This window comes from Squalius cephalus (assembly GCF_949319135.1).
Source record: "Squalius cephalus genome assembly, chromosome: 3".
Classification (NCBI taxonomy): domain Eukaryota; kingdom Metazoa; phylum Chordata; class Actinopteri; order Cypriniformes; family Leuciscidae; genus Squalius; species Squalius cephalus.
The window spans coordinates 15,596,215-15,612,076 of NC_137124.1; the positions used below are offsets into that span (position 1 = coordinate 15,596,215).

The 15,862-nt window shown below is 42.5% G+C and overlaps 1 protein-coding gene across 2 annotated transcripts in view; it reads right to left on the bottom strand.

Annotated features, from left to right (window-relative positions):
- Nucleotides 1-15,862, bottom strand: part of adamts17 (ADAM metallopeptidase with thrombospondin type 1 motif, 17) — a 123,332-nt gene that overhangs the window by 12,491 nt on the left and 94,979 nt on the right. Inside the window, exons 19-21 of one of the 2 annotated variants that reach the window (XM_079866514.1) lie at nt 5,966-6,101; nt 4,194-4,398; nt 2,771-2,923 (exon numbers count right to left, since the gene is read on the bottom strand). In XM_079866514.1, the coding sequence (XP_079722640.1) occupies nt 2,771-2,923; nt 4,194-4,398; nt 5,966-6,101 (494 nt within the window). The remainder of the gene's footprint in view (nt 1-2,770; nt 2,924-4,193; nt 4,399-5,965; nt 6,102-15,862) is intronic. The other variant, XM_079866515.1, reaches the window with a different exon arrangement.

Here is a 15,862-nt window from a genome sequence, read left to right on the forward strand (position 1 = left end):
GGAATCTGGTTGATAAATTTTCACTCATAGCAGATTTCACACATTTCACTCATAGATCAATTGATCACTCATAGCAGACTATAACTATTACCCTTAGTTTACATTTCAGTATCTACATCTTCTAGTGTAAACAGTCTTATATTGACCATCAACGACCCTATATCAATATTGGCTAAGGAAAAACACAAATTGGATGAGCATTATTCCCAAATATCCTACGACAAAAGTTTACTTCCACCCTGTGCACTTGAGCCATAAGCAGCAGCACTATGATAATGGTGTGTCTGCACTGAGATGGCAAGAGCTCATTACTGAGGAACGCCAACCTCAGGAGAAAGAGGGAACGAGACAGATGCTGCTTTATAGGCATGATGCCGACCCTGGGCCGCAGCAGTCAGCTCCACTGGGGTTGACACAAGGTAACCAGTGACAGCCCAAATGCATCACATGTGACAATGCAACAAACACTGATTCAGCTGAAGATCTCTGGACACATGCAGAATGCGTTATGAAGAGGAATACTTCGGGTTCAGCACAAGTTAAGCTCAACTGTTCATCAAGTTTGTAGAAAAAAAAAATATATTGTTTATATATATATATATATATATATATATATATATATATATACACAGTCATGCTCAGAATTAATCATACCCCTGGTAAATATGACCAAAAATGGCTGTAAAAAATAAATCTGCATCGTTTATCCTTTCGATCTTTCATTCAAAAAATTTGCAAAAATCTAACCTTTCATTTAAGTAAAAGAATTGAAAGTGGGGGGGAAATCACACTATAAAATAAACGTTTTTCTCCAAAACATGTTGGCCTCAATTATTGGTACCCTTTTATTAAATACCTTTTTGCAATCCCCTTTTGCCAAGATAACTGCTCTGAGTATTCTCCTATAATGCCTGATGAGTTTGGAGAACACCTGACGAGAGATCAGAGACCATTCCTCCATACAGAATCTCTCCAGATCCTGCAGATTCCCAGATCCATGTTGGTGCTTCCTCTCTTCATTTCACTCCACTCATCAGGTCAGGAACTGGGACGGTCATGGCAGAAGCTTCATTTTGTGCTCCCTAACACATTTTGGCCCATTATAAGATTTCTAGCAGAAGGCGTCAGTTTTAGATTTTTTATCTGTTGATATTTGATAGAATCCACGATGCCATGTATCTGAATAAGAAGTCCAGGACCTCCAGCAGAAAAAAATGCCCACAACATTAAAGATCCAATGGTATATTAAATTGTACACATGGGGTACTTTTTATCCTTGTGTGTACCAAACCCATCTAGCGTGTTTGCTGCCAAAAAGCTCTTTTTTTAGTTTCATCTGACCATAGAACCCTGTGCCGTTTGAAGATCCAGCCGTGTCTGACAACTGAATATGCTGGAGTTTGTTTTTGGATGAGCGAGGAGCATTTTGCTTGAAAACCTCCCAAACAACATGTGGTGATGTAGGGGTTGTTTGAAAAAATTTTTTTAATAGGCTTTCTGACCCCAAGACTCAACTAATCTCTGCAATTCTCCATCTGTGATAATTGAAGAGTCTTTGGACACTCAAACTTTCATCCTCACCGTCCATTAAGACAATATAGACACACGTCCTGTTCCTGGCAGATTCGTAACATCTTTAGTTTATTATAACTTCTTAATTATTGCCCTGATGGTCAAAATGGGGATTTTCTATTCTTTAGCTATTTTATTACAGCCACTTTCTATTTTGTGATGCTCAACAATCTTTTGATGCACATCAGAACTATATTCTTTGGTTTTACTCATTGTGATGGATGATTTTTGGATGATGGAAGGGAATTTGGCCTTTGTGTTTCCTTATATTTAAACTCCTGTGAAACAAGAAGTCATAGCTGGACAATTTCATGTTCCTAGTCACCCTTGTGTGCTAAAAAAAAGGTGCAGTACATATTAATGGGAATATATTTCAGAGATATTTTATTAATAAAAAATTCTAGAGGTACCAATAATTGTGGCCAACATGTTTTGGAGAAAAACGTTTATTTCATAATGTGATTTCCCCCCACTTTCAATTATTTTACTTCAATGATTTTTGCCAATTTTTTGAATGAAAGATCAAAAGGATAAACGATGCAGATTTATTTTTTACAGCCATTTTTGATCATATTTACCAGGGGTATTATTAATTCTGAACACAACTGTGTATGTATATATATATATATATATATATATATATATATATATATATATATATATAATTATATAAATTAATTCATCCCTCATTTTTGTTTAAAAAAAAGCATGTGCTTAGAAATGTGAAGCTTATGTTTCTAGAAGTCCCTGCTAAAACGTGCGCATTATTTGAGCTGCAAAACTGTTTAAATCAATTTTGTTTTTAATTTTTTTTAGTGTACTAGGTGACAACATTGTTATTTTGGATACATCTTTTAAGTGATTCTTTGTGACAGCAAAGCTGAATTGTTAGCATCATTGCTCCAGTCTTCAGTGTCACATGATCCTTTCTGAAATTATTTTAATATGTGGATTTGCTACTCAAGAAACATTTCTTATTATTATCAACATTGAAAACAGTTGTGCTGCTCAATGATTTTGATTTTTTGATTAATAGAAAGTTTTTCATTTAGAAATATTTTGTAACATTATACATGTTTTTACTGTCACTTTTAAATAGTTTAATGCATCCTTGCTGAATAAAAAAAAAAAAAAAACTCTGACCCAGACTTTTAAAATTTCATTTCTATATCGACTTCTGACTGTTTGCTCACCCTACCTTAGACCATTCACCGTTTTTCCACTCGTAACATTTGGAGTGATCCTCACACATCTCCTCCTCTGTGGGACGAGACACGGGATCACAGAGACCCTGAGGATTGGTGCAGATCACTGTCCGCTTTCTGCTTCCACGACCACATTCAGAGGAACACTGGGACAAACGAAGACAAGGAGAATTCAGCGAGTCAGAGTATAACATGAGGAAAATAAGTGAGCAATTGGGTGCAAAGAAATAAATTAAGACATAAGCAAGAGATGGGAAGAGTGCTGGTCATTAAAACAGATATCCTGTGGAGTCTCGCTAGTGCTTCTCTCCACTGACTGAATCCACTCTAATGAAGTGCTTACAATATCAACAACATGAAGATCCGAAATGAAATGCAGAGGCTGAAAAACGACCACAGTGCCCTCCATAGGCCAGGACAAAGCCCCACAGAATAAGCACATTTCAGGTGACCTCAGAAAACATTAAAGTCCAATGATACAAGATGTGTCTCATGAAAGGGGCTTTATATGTGCTCATTCTAACATCATAAGGAGCCGTTCATACAGAATGCATTTCTGAATTCTATTGCACCGCTTTTCTATTGTTATTCCAAGTAAACATGCGCTAGACTGGCGTTTTTGACCATTGTGTTCCTGCTCTACATCTTTAGCAGCATTCTTAAAATGCAGCACACAAATGCTGAAAGAAACCAATGCTAGAATGAATCCGGGTGATTCCTTTAATGCGAACTGACAGAGACATGTTTTTAACCAGAAATTCCGTCGTCTCAGACTAATATTGCAGGAGTACACGTAAAGCTAAGTACAAAAATTCTCAATGTTCATAGTTAAAAAATTCTAAACATAAATTCATATAATATTTATACTGACATACTTGATAGAAAAAGGAAGAGCCATTTTAATGTTTTAATGTAAAAAAAATCTGATCAATTATTCATAGCAACATTTACAATACTTCAACTCATAAAAATAATTTAAGCAATTTCAACTTTCTTTAATAAGTAATATGAGATTCAGTTTGATTTTTTTAAGTCAGTTTTAATATAAGTTAAGTTGAAATTACTTGTACAGCCAATTTGATTATACTTAAAGCAGCAACAGAACTTGTTTGTGGAAATTATTTGTGAAAAGTTGTTGTTTTCTGTTTTGAAACTTTGAACTTGAAACTGTGCTGAGTTATATTTTTTCTTGGTAATTTGGTGTGTAGTTTTCATACTGTATGCTTTGCCCACCCTGTTTTATAAAGGGCCACCCACATTTCTGAACATTTCACCTACTTAAACATTTCTTTATAAGTGAAAGGGCCTCTTAAAATATGTTTAAATGGTAGATCAAATGTTTTCACAAAAGCAAGAGCACAATCCTGTTGTCCATGATGTGGTATTTAAATAATTTCTGCTGACTTGAGCTCAAACCTTGGACCATTCGGAGGCCTCCCACACGGTGAGGCAGTGGCGTCCCTCGCAGTGTTGTACGCCAGCTGGTTTGGAGCTGATACAGTACAGGTCTCTGGTGGGAATGTATGTGCCATTTTGCAGCTGATACACGCAGCCAACTTCCCTCTGCTGCAAGCCTTTACCGCAGGTTAATGAACACTGCGTCCAAGCGCCAGTGACCCACCTGAGAGGGACAGAAAAGGTAGAGAAGACACTGATACAAGTACTTAAAGTCAATGAGTGAAGCCAATTGCAACCCTGTACAACCCTTTACACATTACTTCTGTAACATGACGAATAAAACCCCCCACACCATTCGCTACAATTTACCAAATCCTTTAATCAGGGAACATAATAAAATATAGATGATTTAAGCATCAGTTTGCAGTATGACTGAATATAACAGATGATTATCTTTATTGTCACATGGTCATGAAATGAACTTGTGATTTATATGCAGAAAATCTCAACAGATGAAAAAGAGAATGAAAACAGAGCTGTCTTTATAAACTGCTTAAACAACGATGAAAGATGACAGCGAGACATCTGGAAACCTACAGAAAGCTGTTCTGTCCAACACTCAATTAGATCTCATTCTTACAAGCACCAAAACCAATTTTGGAGTTATAGACAGAAAAAGAGGTGTGCAATTACTTTTCTAAGTGACACTTACATCTGGTGGAGTGGGGAAAAAATGCCACATGTGCCATATCTACAGCTCAGAATGGACAAATAAGCATCCACCTAGCAACCACTGAGAAATCGTTTTTTTACATTTTCCTCAGAAGATGCAAAAACCCAGCTGACAACTTTTTATATATTTTTACATTATTTAAATACTGAATTAAGATCCATTTACATCAAGAGCGATAACTATAACCATAACCCATAACTCACAGTCCACAACAAAACTGTAACAGTAGCGGCATAGAGGAACAATATTGTTGGAATCACATTTTTTTCCAGCTCATAAACAATAAAAATATTGAAATTTATACCCTGAAGCACGAGCTTAGAATAAACGTAACATTATCGTCCGTTGGTCTGGATGCTTTTATAGTTATCAATATATTTATCATTCTTGGTGTGAACAGGCCTGCATTGAATTAACAACTTCACATCAATATGTTTCATCACATCTCCTCTAAAGTGTATAATGTGAGACATATATGCACCTTGAAAAGCTACAGATAAAGAAATAGCTTTTTAGAATCAGAGCAATCTGAATCTGATTACAATCTGAAACAATAATCTGCAATTGCCATTTAAAGATTCAATTGCATCAAAAGAAAAGGTAAAACTTTTAATAAACTGACCAGCGAGCGAACGAGAGAGAGAGAGAGAGAGAGAGAGAGTAAAATACTGATTCTTGAGTTTAATGAGAGGATACGTATTCCCGGGACAAATGTATATCATTTGAAAAGCAGTACGGTTAATTGCCAAGAATCATTTCTCTGATGCATGTTCTTCCTCAAGGATCATTACTCAAGTTTGTCACGGCTTTCATCTGTATAGAGATGACGGCAACAGAATAGGTTTCGTATTATGTTTGGATGTCTTTTGTCCTGTGTGGATTTGTTGAGAACATTATCCACAATTTGTTTGTTGAATCCAGAAAAAAAGAGGAGACCCAGGCTCTGCTCCAAAACTCAGGCTCTTGTTTTGTGTAAGCTGACAGCACAAAAATGCACAGTTCACACACACATCAGGTAAAATGCTCTATTTTGGTGTAGCTTTGGTGTAGCCGGTACCTGTATTGGCAGGGGTGGATGTTGCATGAGCGGATTTGAGGTGAAGGTCTGTTCTGCACTTGACAGTAGCTGTCGTTTACTTGAGTCATGGTCTTGTTAACGATTTTCATGCATGACACCACAGTCCTTCTCTCTCCTGAAACAAAACAAAACATTTTCTTAGACAATTTAAAAGAAAAAGAAAAAACAGTCACTCGGGGTTTACAATACAATTGTAAATGACTTTGAGTACTTATTTTTATAATGCATGTCTTGAAAATTAAAGAAATTTGATACAAGAGGCAATGTGTCAGTCATGCCTTGATCACGGTAAATATAATAAAAACAATCAATTATTTTTAACAATAACTCTCACTGTAAATGCGTAGCTAATGTACCCACACTTATGACTGTACGTTCTACATTAATGCAACATTCAATTATAGTTCTAATAAAAACACCAATGTTTAATAAATAATTAGATTTAATAAATTAATAATATATAAATAGTATTTAATATTATTTTAATAATATCTCACACAGTAAACTAGCTTTAATAAATCATTTTAAATAATGTTTAACAAATAAATGTATAAAATTAAAATATGCAATAACATTAATAATATCTTTATTAATAACTCTCCACATTTACATTATTGCATTTGGCAGATACTTTTATCCAAAGTGACTTACATTGCACTGAAGATAAATGTGTTTTTTAGTTCATGCATTCCCTAAGAATCAAAAACCCATGATCTTGGCTTTGCTGGTGTCATGCTCTACTGTTTGAACTACAGGAATGTGATTGTCACGATTGGCTTAATCCAAAAGATAAGAATGATGCATAATGCAGAATGAACGTTAGATACTTTTAATAGACACCAAGAATAAAGAAAAACACACTACACATTAACATTGATGACACCGAACCATGAACAGAAATAACTGAGGGCTTAAATACACAGAACGAATGATCAACGGAACAAGAAACAGGTGCAGAACTCAATCAGAAACCATGACCAAAAAAATACGAACGAGAACTCAGGCAAAAGGTGACAGGGAAACTAAACTAAACTAAACTAAACTAAACTAAACTAAACTAAACTAAACTAAACTAAACTAAACTAAACTAAACTAAACTAAACAGAACATGACAATGAAACTATGAACTAGACAAGACATGAACGTGACGGTTATCTATTTTATATTTTACTATTTATAACTAATAACTAATTATAACTAATAACCTAACAATAATAAAAAATAAATAAATAATACTTAATAAACAATTACATTTAAAAATAACAATAAAATAAATAGTATGCACTAATAATATTTTTTTATAATATTATACACCGTAAACTAGATCACATTCTACATTAATACTCCATCTAATCAGATTTTAGAGCCACAACTGTCTATAGCAGTTGATTTAGATGTCATAAGCAACTGGTCAAACTTTCCTAAAAGAAAAAAAAGCATGGTTATATAATAATAATTGTCTTTATGGCCGCTTTGAGACGCCTGCACGAGTTTACAAACAATCCACTAAGGATGTTAATGTTTGGATTGCGTCGAGGGCACTGCAGTAACTCTGTACTGGGGGTGTTTAACCACAACAGGAGAAACAGTGTTTTCTCTGGCACGTGCGAGCGCCTTCATACCATCTGATCCTGTCTGGTCCACTCTGACCTCCCAACCAGCCATGTCTGATTTTAGGTATTTGCAGAACAAAACATTTCTAATTAGATATAACAATACGAGGTTATTCCTAGTGGTCATCTATGGAGTCGGGGGTGTTTGGTCAAGACCAAATTAGCAGCTGGGGGAAGCACCAACTCTGCACTGAATTTGCTCGGGACGTTTAATTTGCTGTGAATTCTTAATGTTGTTGTTGCTTCAGAGGGTGGCGGCATGCCAGACTGTAGGATTAGCCATGTCATTAATTTTGTGTTGTTCTACGTTTGCCAAGAAAAACCACGAGCAGTCAGAAACAGAGATTAATTCCTCAGAGCAGCGAGCGGAGAAGGGCAGCCTAAGAAAAAGAGAGACCAGTTCTGTTCCAAAAAGTGTGCTGCCTAGTACCTAGTCAGCATTTTAGGCATCATATGGGTGTCCCAGATGCAAAGCCTGTTCCTGTTGTAAGGCAGCATCACATGTCATGTATCATTCATGGACAAGTCAATCCTACAATGTACCGTAATGAGCCCACTGCAAAAAAAGTCACCGTTGAATGTCTTTTAACAATGAACAATGCTGATATAAAAATCTAATTACAAACTAACAATTTTTATTCTCATTATAGAATCATGATTGATGGAAGCTTAGCAACATGCTAACCAAACTCTTCTGAAAGATGGAGTTGAGTGGAATATTGACTACAAATATACTTACATTATACCATTCAAAAGTTTGGAGTCAATACGGTTTTTTTTATCCACATTTTTATTAAGCAAGAATGCATTAAATTGGTCAAAAGTGACAGTTGTCATGTTTCGAGTTTGGTCGTGTTTAGAGTTTGCTTTTAATATCCTTTTCTGTTCTGTTCATGTCTGTATAGGTTGGTTTTCTTGCTCTGTTAATCAGTCCTGTCATCCTCCGGTTCCCTGCCTGTTAGTCTCCTAGGTTACAAATGGTTTGATTTAGTTGTCACAGGTGTTTCAAATTTCTTTGATTGGATTGTTCTGTCTATTTAAGCCCCGTGTGTCGTTCAGGGCAATGTTTTGTTAAGATGTTTGTTCTATTCCTGATCTTGTTTCTGTTCCTGAGACTCTGTTTTGTGAAGATTTGAGTTATTTCTAAATAAAGACTGCTGCACTTAGATCCTGTTTCGTCTCTTCAGGAACCAAAGCTGACAACAGTAAAGCCATTAATGTTACAAAAGATTTCCATTTCAAATAAATGCTGTTCTTTTGAACTTTATATTCAAAGGATTCTGAAAAAAAGTATCACGGTTTCAACAAAAATATAAAGCCGCACAACTGTTTTCAATTAAAAAAAAAGTGAAATTATTCTTGTGTAGAAAATCAGCATATTAGAATGATTTCTGAAGGATCATGTGACACTGAAGACTGAAGTAATGATGCTGCAAATTCAGCTTTGAGTCACAAATAAATTACATTTAAAAAAATATTCAAATAGAAAACAGTTCTTTTAAATTGTAATTATATTTCACAATATTACTGTATTTTACTGTATTTTTGATCAAATAATGCAGCCTTAGAAAGCGTACAGACTTCTTTCAAAAACATTGAAAAACCAACCCCAAACTTTTGAGCATTAGTGTATATTTCATTTAATACTAAAAAAATGTAAAAAGAACAGAACAGGGCTTAAAAAAACAAACAAACAAATCAATCGGTTTACTCAAAGCAGATTCAGTATTTTAACATTTCTGTTCTTGTGTTCCATTAGTTAGATTAGAAAAAATACCGGTTCTCTTACGAGAGTCCTCTCGTACTGCGTTTTATCAAAACGCTACGGGAAAAGTCTCTTTTCACGAAACACTGAAGCAAAAAATTATCCTTTAATTTTCATATATGTAAAACGCGTTGCGGCAGCAGCAGTCAGCTATGGCGAGACGGCTTGCTCGCTCATTGGCTGCTCTGCGGCAACTGCTTAAGCCTATCGAGCGAGGCCTGAGATGACATCAGGCCAATGAGGGCGCTTCGCGCCCTCCTCGCCACTTCCCGCCGAAACGGGCGTGGCTTACCTCTATAAAAGGAGCTCGAGAAGGCTGATTCACTTGATTTGAATCTCTTCAGCGAAGCGCACGCATCGCTGGATCACGGAAGCAAGCGTCGTTCGAAGCAAGCACTTCAGCGGGACGAGCCCTCGAAGCCGCTGGCCAACGCCGCCTTCTACAGCCGTACCTGCTGCGCTTTCCGACGCCTATATCCTTTATTGCTATATTGCTCTGTTTTCTGTGTGTGTGTGTGTGTTCGCTGCAACACTCACCCCTAAAAGAGCTGCGTCTTTTTCAAGACGCCTTCTCATGCAGCGCTCGCGCTCGCTGACGGCGAAACGCCCTCACTCCGAGCCAATTGCCTACGGTGACTCTGAGGACTCGCCAGGCATCCTTCCGAGACTGCCCTTCCTGGAAGCGGACGGCGGGATTAGTTTTTCTTTACGTTACAAGAAAAGCTACCCTGCCTCCGCACGCGTCATTCACCGGCGAAGGAGAAAAGAGTGTTCTCAGTCCCACCGTTGGTCGGTCTCACCTCTTTTCTCTCATATTTCTCAGTTCCCTGTTCGGCGACTGGAAATATTATTGCAGCAAGTGAGTCTGTTATAGCACGCTTGCCTGCCAGCAAACGCCGAAGAATACATGTTGACGCCGCCTTTGCCGCCAATGCTTCACTCTGTCAGTCCCCTGAAGGCGACTGCAGAGATGCATTTTGCAGCCAGCGAGCGCGTAGTACCCGCTTGCCTGCAACCGAACACCGTTTCTACGGTTCCCGTGCGTCACTGGCGAAAGGAGAATGGAGTGTTTTCAGCCCCGCTGAAACTGGGCGATATCCACTCTTCTCACATTCAAAGCCTATATCCCCCTGTGGCTCAGTGGCGGAATTATAGGTTTTCCGCATGGGAGACCGGAGTTCAAATCCCGATCTAGCGGCATATATTTTTATGCCGCCAATGCTTCGCTCTGTCAGTCCCCTGAAGGCGACTTCGGAGATGCATTTTGCAGCCAGCGAGCGCGTAGTACCCGCTTGCCTGCAACCGAACGCCGTTTCTACGGTTCCCGTGCGTCACTGGCGAAAGTAGAATGGAGTGTTTTCAGCCCCGCTGAAACCGGGCGATATCCACCCTTCTCACATTCTGGCATATTTCAGGCGTCTGAAAATGTTAGTATTGCATGTCGTGCTTACTCGCATGCCTGCAAGCAAACGCCAGTGTGTACTCGTGTATAATACTCGCGCTGACTTTGTCTATGTATCTTCACTGTGGTCCAGTGGTAGATTATTAGACTCTCGCGCGGGGGATCCGAGTTCGAATCCCGGGTCTGCCGGCAGAAAATATTTTGCCGCCGAATGCAAATCACTCTGTTTGTTCCCCGAGAGGCAACTGCAGACGTGTTTGTTTTCGCAGCCCACGAGCACGTGGTACATGCCTGCAAGCAAACGCCAGTGTGGATAATACTCGCGCTGACTTTGTCTATGTATCTTCACTGTGGTCCAGTGGTAGATTATTAGGCTCTCGCGCGGGGGATCCGAGTTCGAATCCCGGGTCTGCCGGCAGAAAATATTTATGCCGCCGAATGCAAATCACTCTGTTTGTTCCCCGAGAGGCAACTGCAGACGTGTTTGTTTTTGCAGCCCATGAGCGAAGTCCCGGCCACGGCCGATGATGCTATATGTGTACAGAAGATGCCCACTGCTTGTGCCCATCCCTACACATTAGCACAGCCCTTCACACAGGGCCCGCGCTCATATATTCGACTCGGGTCGATCACGCACACAACATAGTGAACGTGCCCACTGCCTAGTGCCCACAAACACTATGTTCTGCATGCCTTGTGGTTTCTGTAAAGACGAAACCTGTGTGCATTCACACTGCTCAGGCAGACAGTGCACTCATTGCAGTAATTGTGCCCGCTCTCCCGCGCCCACACTTACTAACGGCCATTATATGTCCTACGGGACTCGCCCAGCCCTCCCTTGCTCGGTTAAACACCGCAGCGGGGTCGAGCGCAGGCATTCTGCCCGGCCACGGCCGATGGTGCTATAAATGTAGTCTCGATGCCCACTCCTCAGTGCCCATCACTACACATAAGCACAGCCCTACACTTAGGGCTCGCGCACATAAAATCGACTCAGGTCGATTGCGCTTCCAACATAGTGAGAGTGCCCGCTTCCCAGTGCCCACGAACACTATGTCTAACAGATCACAGGCTCTCTGTAAAAACGAGACCTGTGAGCGCGCGCTCTGCTCAGGCAGACAGCGCGCCCAAAGCAGTAAATGTGCCCGCTCCCAGCCCACATCTACTCGCTCACATGAGTCCTATGAGACTTTCTCAGTCCTCCCTCACTCAGCTAAGCACTGTAGTAAGGTCGAGGACGAGCGTTCCGCCCGCTGTATTAAGCACGCGCCCCGCCTCAAATGCCACAGGCATAACGCCTATGTTTTTATCCCCCGAAGCGCCTCTGTCGCACGGCGAACAGAGCGCGCTCCGTATCCAGCCCCTAGCCAGCCATGCAGAAGCATGGGCAGCGCTTCCAGGGGTTTCGGACTGGGTGCTAGGCATTATAAAGAGAGGCTTCTCGCTACAGTTTTGTCGACACCCTCCCCACTTCATAGCGCGCGTCGAAACTACGGTTTCGTTGGAAGTAGCACACCTACTTCGAGCCGAAATATCAAAACTGATAAGCAAAGGGGCGATAGAGCGCGTTCCCCCAGCTCTAAGCGAAGGGGGGCTATACAGCAGATACTTTCTAGTCCCCAAAAAGGACGGCGGTATCAGACCCATACTGGATCTAAGATGGCTGAACAGAGTATTAGTGAAACGCAGTTTCAAAATGCTCACAACCAGCAAAATTCTCGCGCATGTTCGCCGAGAAGACTGGTTCATGTCGATAGATCTGAAGGACGCGTATTTTCAAATACAGATAGCGTCACATCACAGGCGATACTTGAGATTCGCCTTCGAGGGTCAAACATACCAGTATACAGTGCTGAACTATTTGGACGACTGGTTGATCCTAGCTCAATCACGATCACAGCTCGTGGAGCACAGAACCATTTTACTCGATCACCTCGAGAATCTTGGTATCACAGTCAACTGGACAAAGAGTTCATTGAACCCCAGTCAAACGATTTTGTTTCTGGGTGTCGTTCTGGACTCACAGTCTATGACAGCGCGGCTGTCACCACAGCGCGTGTTGCTCATTCAGCGCGCGGCGAGATCTTTCCGCCGCGGCGCTTTCACCCCGCTCAGGAAGTTTCAAAGGATGCTGGGTCTCATGGCCTCAGCATCGTCAGTTCTCCGGCTGGGCTTGCTCCGCATGCGCCCGCTGCAGTTCTGGTTGAAAGCGCGGGTACCGCGCAGAGCGTGGGCGACCGGTCGATTACGCCTCAAGGTCGATCAGAGCTGTGTTTCAGCCCTGGCGCCTTGGATGGCGGACGACTGGTACCGATCAGGTGTAAGCCTGGGGACTTCCTCGAGAGTGAGGATGGTGTCGACAGACGCATCCACCTCGGGATGGGGAGCGCTGCTTGAGGGCAGACCGTTCTTCGGCCTGTGGTCGGAACGAGAAAAGCTCCAACACATAAACTGCCTAGAAATGCTGGCAGTGCACAACGCAATGACGCGTTTTTGTCTCCACATCAAGGACGAACACGTCATAGTCCGTTCGGACAACATGGCTGTGGTGTCCTACATAAATCGCCAGGGCGGTCTGAAATCCATAACCCTGTACAGGCTGGCGAAACGCCTCCTATTATGGGCTCAGCACAACTTACGCTCGCTGAGAGCAGTGCATGTACCTGGGCTTCAGAATGTGGGCCCAGACAGACTGTCCAGGAACAATGTTCCCCCGGGCGAATGGTCTCTACACCCACAAACAGTCCGGCTGTTGTGGGAGAGATTCGGCAGAGCGGAGGTGGACCTTTTCGCGTCCCACGAAAACGCGCACTGCCCCGCGTTCTTTTCAAAGACCGACAGCGCGCTGTCCCGAAGGTGGCCGCGCTGCCCGTTATACGCTTTTCCCCCCGTCTCCCTCCTGCCACAGGTGTTGGAACGGGTCAGGAAAACAAAATGCCCAGTGCTGCTTGTAGCTCCGTTCTGGGAGAACCAGACATGGTTCCCAGTTCTGATGCAGTTGGCAGATATCGCTCCATGGCCACTGCCGTTGAGGAGAGATCTCCTCTCGCAGGCCGGGGGCTCGATTTGGCACCCACACCCGGAACTGTGGTCCCCTCATGTGTGGGCGCTCAACGGATACCCGTTGGTCTCGCAGAGGGAGTCGTGAATACCATCACTCAGGCTAGAGCGCCGTCGACTCAGCGGCTTTATGCTTCGAAGTGGTCGGTTTTCTCCGGCTGGTGTACAGCTCGGAGCCTTTCACCCCTCGAATGTGAGATAACGGAGGTTCTCTCTTTCCTACAAGAGCTGTTGGATGAGGGCAGATCCCCTTCCACGCTCAAAGTGTATGTGGCGGCTATTTCAGCGTTCTCTGGTTCAACGCTGGGTCAGTCGCTGGGAAGGAATGATTTAGTCATCCGCTTCCTCAGGGGAGCTAGGAGACTGAATCCACCCAGACTTCCTTCAGTCCCTATGTGGGACCTTTCTACGGTCCTGGCGGCCATGAAAGGTGCCCCTTTCGAGCCTATCCAGTCTATTAGCCTCAAACATTTGTCTTTCAAAACGGTGTTTTTGATGGCTCTCGCTTCAGTGAAGCGCATAGGCGACCTGCACGCGCTCTCTGTGAGCCCGGCGTGCTTGGAGTTTGGTCCTAATGACTCTAAAGTCATACTCAAACCTAAGCACGGCTATGTGCCGAAATCCCTCAACACGCCTTTTCGGGCTCAGGTCATTTCCCTGGCTGCCCTGCCGGCATCGAGTGAGGAAGGGGACTCGAGTTTTCTTTGCCCTGTTAGGGCTTTAAGAGCTTATATGTCCCGCTCTGCTGTCTTCAGACAGACAGAGCAGCTCTTTGTCTCGTTTAGCGGACGTTCCAAAGGAATGGCTGTTTCGAAACAAAGTCTATCCAGATGGATAGTTGACGCCATAGCGCTGGCTTATACTGCCAAGGGCATTCCATGCCCGTTGGGAGTCAGAGCGCACTCTACGAGAAGCGTTGCTTCTTCGTGGGCTTGGTCCAGCGGGATTTCCCTACAGGATATATGTACGGCGGCGGGCTGGGCCTCGCCGTCTACATTTATCAGGTTTTATAACCTAGAGGTTCCCGCCTTACAGGCTAAGCTTTTGTCGGTGTAATCTGTTCAGCCGTCTAGTCAGACCGCTGAAACCCATGCGCAATGCGCTACCGACTATCTTGGGCAGAACTGTGTAAGACCCACATTTTCCACATTAGTTCAGGTTCCCTACCCTGTCTATGTGATGTTATACTTGCGTCTGTGGACATGTCTATTCTACGACGCTACAGTATAGGGAATTAAGGCTCCCACCCTTATTCCCTGACTCTGTGTGAGTCAATCTGGTGATTATGCACTGTATGCCTGAAATAGCTTCCGGTGATCAGTGTTTTTATCCCAGCACGCACGGCGTTTTGCAAGGGGTTCCCGTAGCGTTTTGATAAAACGCAGTACGAGAGGACTCTCGTAAGAGAACGTACTCGGTTACTAACGTAACCTCGGTTCTCTCTAGAAGAGGGAACGAGTACTGCGTTCTCTGCCGTGCGTACGGTTCACTCTGGTTCGCTTCGGCGATCAAAATCAAGTGAATCAGCCTTCTCGAGCTCCTTTTATAGAGGTAAGCCACGCCCGTTTCGGCGGGAAGTGGCGAGGAGGGCGCGAAGCGCCCTCATTGGCCTGATGTCATCTCAGGCCTCGCTCGATAGGCTTAAGCAGTTGCCGCAGAGCAGCCAATGAGCGAGCAAGCCGTCTCGCCATAGCTGACTGCTGCTGCCGCAACGCGTTTTACATATATGAAAATTAAAGGATAATTTTTTGCTTCAGTGTTTCGTGAAAAGAGACTTTTCCCGTAGCGTTTTGATAAAACGCAGTACTCGTTCCCTCTTCTAGAGAGAACCGAGGTTACGTTAGTAACCGAGTACGTTATTAACATTACTTATTAATATTACTTTTTTCCCCCCTATACTTTATACCAGGGTTCCTCAAATCTGGTCCTAGAGGGCCACTGCCCTGCAGAGTTTATTTCCAGCCCTAATCAAACACACCTGAACCAGCTAATCCGGGTCTTCAGAGTTACTAGAAAATTGCAGATAGGTGAGTGGT